Source organism: Peromyscus californicus, unplaced genomic scaffold (assembly GCF_007827085.1).
Source record: "Peromyscus californicus insignis strain IS unplaced genomic scaffold, ASM782708v3 Scaffold_6__1_contigs__length_162567912, whole genome shotgun sequence".
NCBI lineage: Eukaryota > Metazoa > Chordata > Mammalia > Rodentia > Cricetidae > Peromyscus > Peromyscus californicus.
In genome coordinates, this window is record NW_026294584.1 from 84382537 (window position 1) to 84386115 (window position 3579).

The 3579-nt window shown below is 40.0% G+C and overlaps 1 gene segment (V, D, J or C); it reads right to left on the reverse strand.

Annotated features, from left to right (window-relative positions):
• Nucleotides 1-2712: 2712 nt before the first annotated feature.
• Nucleotides 2713-3335, reverse strand: LOC128099615 (Ig kappa chain V-IV region S107B-like). The segment is given in 2 exon segments: nt 2713-3107; nt 3287-3335. Coding segments are annotated over 2 exon segments (444 nt in total).
• Nucleotides 3336-3579: the final 244 nt, after the last annotated feature.

Here is a 3579-nt window from a genome sequence, read left to right on the forward strand (position 1 = left end):
ATCCCAGACTTCCCCAGAGGGTTTGGGGTGGAAAAGGAAAATCTACCCAGCAGGGTACTGACTCAGGTTACCTGTAGCTCCAGCCTGAGCTAGTGGCTGCAAAGCCACAGGGAAGCAGCTTTTTTGTGAATCCATGCCCCACAAGTTGGATGCCAGATGTTGCATAAATCCTAGCTGGTTTTAATAAAAACCCAGAGCCAGATATTGGGGTAAACGCTGAAAGACCAGAGAGATAAAGGGACAAGCTATAGCTACTTTTCACCTTACCAACTCCTCAGCAGAAGGGGACTGAGTTCCTGTCTCCTCCCATCTTATGTTCTTTTCTCTAGCCATATCACTTCCTGTGTCAACCTTCCTAGTGATGGAATTAAAGGCTTGTGACTGCCAAGTGTTGGGATTAAAGGTGTGAGCCATCACTGCCTGGCTCTGTTTTTCATTTAGATGGGATTAATTTCCTGAAGTCCAGAGTGGCCTTGAACTTAGAAAGATCCATCTGCCTCTGCCTCCCGAGTGCTGGGAATAAAGACCATTGCCTGGCCTCTATGGATAACTAGTGGTTTAGCTCTGCACTCTGATCTTCAGGCAAGCTCTATTAGATCACAAACAAAGTATCACCATGGTGTTCTTCTCTCTGCATGATAAATTTGACAGAGCAGATATGAAAGAACATCCCCATTAGAGTCTTTCTGTGTGAGCTTCCAACTAACACATAGTAGGCAATAGGTACAGCCAAAGAAGTGAAGTAAATAGTGTTTGTGGTGAAAATCAGGGTGATAGATATCAGTCTATCTGATAACAGGTGTACATCTGGAACACAAACATTCATCCAGGCAAAACACACATAGAGATAAAAATGTTAAACTTAAAAAAGGAGGCAAAGCTGAATCAATAGAGACCAGAAGCCTGAATCAATAGAGACCAGAAGCCCTTTTATTGATTTTTAGCATCTAATTACTAATTTAGAGGACGCTCCCATGAGATTCAGAAGTCAGATGCATGGAAAGAAATAAGGATACAGAATCACCAGGCAAAGATTCACAGGAAGCTGAGACCATCAGGAGCCAAACTCTGGATTTTCCTTCTAGGTCTGACAGCTGCAGGGATAGAAGCAGCCAGTCTTTAAAGCACATGAGAATTCAAGAAGTACCAAAGATCTCTTCCTACACTCAAATCCATGAGAATTCAGGAAGTACCAAAGATCTCTTCCTACACTCAAATCCATGCTATTGATATGTGTAATGCCATTTTACATTCATAAATTAAGCACATAAATATTGGTGGAATTATTAAGGCCACTCCATGTAGTTAAAAGGGAGGTTTATTTTGTGGGGTAACTTACAAGTGAAGGGATAGGCAACAGGGTGTGAGAAAGGTGTGGCGCAGTCCAGCAGTGTTCTCTGGAGAACTCTGCTCCATCTACCTCTAGCATCCAGGGTCCAGGAATCAAGACAGCCCATGCATCTGGATCTCGGGTCTTCAGCGTCCTCTCTCGGCCCCGCCTTGTAGGCGTGACAGTTACTGAAGCCTCAATGGGGGTTGGAACTTCCAGATCAAAGCTGGAATGGCTACCCACTACACATAAATGTACCAAGATTGTCCTGGATTAATAAGTTATTCGATAAATGAAATAATAAATGTCTTTATAAAAGAATGATCCAGTAAGTTTTTTTTTTTCATTGCCAGGAGGGGGGAAGGTCGGGTGAATAGAGATGGAGTGATGTAAGAGGGGTGATAATGTTTTAGGTACAACAGCAGTGACACACACCTTGAGTGAAATATCTGAGCTATCTTACCTTAAAATATGGATGTAAAGAGCAGACACAGACATTTCTTATTCCCCATAAATGATGGTTCTTTTCCCATCTCCTCTGCCTCTGTTCTGTCTCCTATCATTCACATTGCAGGCATTTTCTATGGGTTTCTAAGCACATTTGGTATCATTAAATGTATAGGATTAGGAATGTACTGATGATTTTTTTTCTCAAACTGACAATCAGTATTCTAAGTCATCACCAAGATAGTGAACCTGCCTAGGAAGGAACATGTATATTCTAGAATCATCATTTAATCCAGACATAAGCTATTGAAATACTTGTTTGATGTTTCTCCCATTCACAAGTATTTGGCAAGAGGCATTTTCTGTTCATTGAACTACTGTATCAGTCTTTCAAAAGAAGACCCAGAAACTACAGAGTAGTAAAAATTGAAGCCCTTTTTTATAATTTAGAACTTTTATAGCTTACTCATATTTGTGCTTGCTTGTTACAAGTAACTATAATAATAGTGATACACACTACAAGATATTCAATATCATGCCACTTCAAAGTCACCAGGGAAAAGCTGACAGTGATCATAGTATTTATTTTACAGCTCCTTACACTGAAACAGCCACACACTATAATAACTGACTTAGTTTTGGAGCAATGCTCTTATTTTCCTAATTGTTCCTTGCAAGTAGGGATTCTCAGGTTTCCATACATTTTTTTTCTCCAGAAGCCCAGTGAGCTAGCATTCAGAACCATCATCCCAATTAAGATATCTATATCATAGTTCTCAAAAAATTTCTGCACAGGATGCCACAAGAAGAGTATTTGTTATTATGTCTCATCAATTTTATAAACCCATTTCTTCATCTTGTGAACAAACTGATTTCTGTTGAATAAAATTTAGCCTTGACTACATTAAAGAAAATTGTAGAGATTCTTCCACATGTCACTCATACCCTTGGTCACATTTCATGTCGAGGAGGAAGCAGATGGGCCCCAGGGAGGTAAAGGATTTTTGTTCCAGTCTGTAGCACTGTGTGAATGGCCTACTACTCCCCTGAGCACAGTAGTAAGTGGCAGCATCTTCAGGCTTCATGTTGCTGATTTTTAAGGAGTAAGAGGTCCCAGACTCACTGCCACTGAAGCGAGTTGGTATTCCAGAGGCCAAGTAGGATGTTCTATAAACCATGAGTTTAGGCAAGGCTCCTGGCTTCTGCTGGTACCAGTGTAAGTAATTGGAACTTATACTTGAGCTGGCACTACAGGTGATGGTGACCTTTTCCCCTTGAGATGCAGCCAAGGATACTGGAGACTGAGTGAGAAAAATTTGTCCATTTGATACTGTGATCATGAGAGAAAAGATGAAAAGGGAGAGAAGAAAGTAGATATAGATATACAAAAATAACTTCATATCACACAATATTCAGAAGAAACAGAAGGCAAGGTAGTTTATCTCAGACTCATACTTTGCTAGGGAAAATGATTTGGATACTGAACTCAGTAACTCTCCCCTCTATTACCTGTGACACTGAGTAGCAGGAAGCTGAATATCTGAACCTGAAAATACATTGTATTTACTAATCTTGATCTCAGGTTAATTACTCATTACTCTCCTAAATACATCTCTTTAAAACATCTTTGAGGCAATTGTGGTTTCACCGGATGAAATATGCAAATAGCAAGATACAAGTCTTGACAGTTCTTGGCTTATAAACCCATGTGGTTCTTTAGTTAGGACATATTTGGTCAATCCAGGACAGTGTCTACTTATTTGTAGACATAAACTTATAAGGATGAAAACTTCCCTGATTTT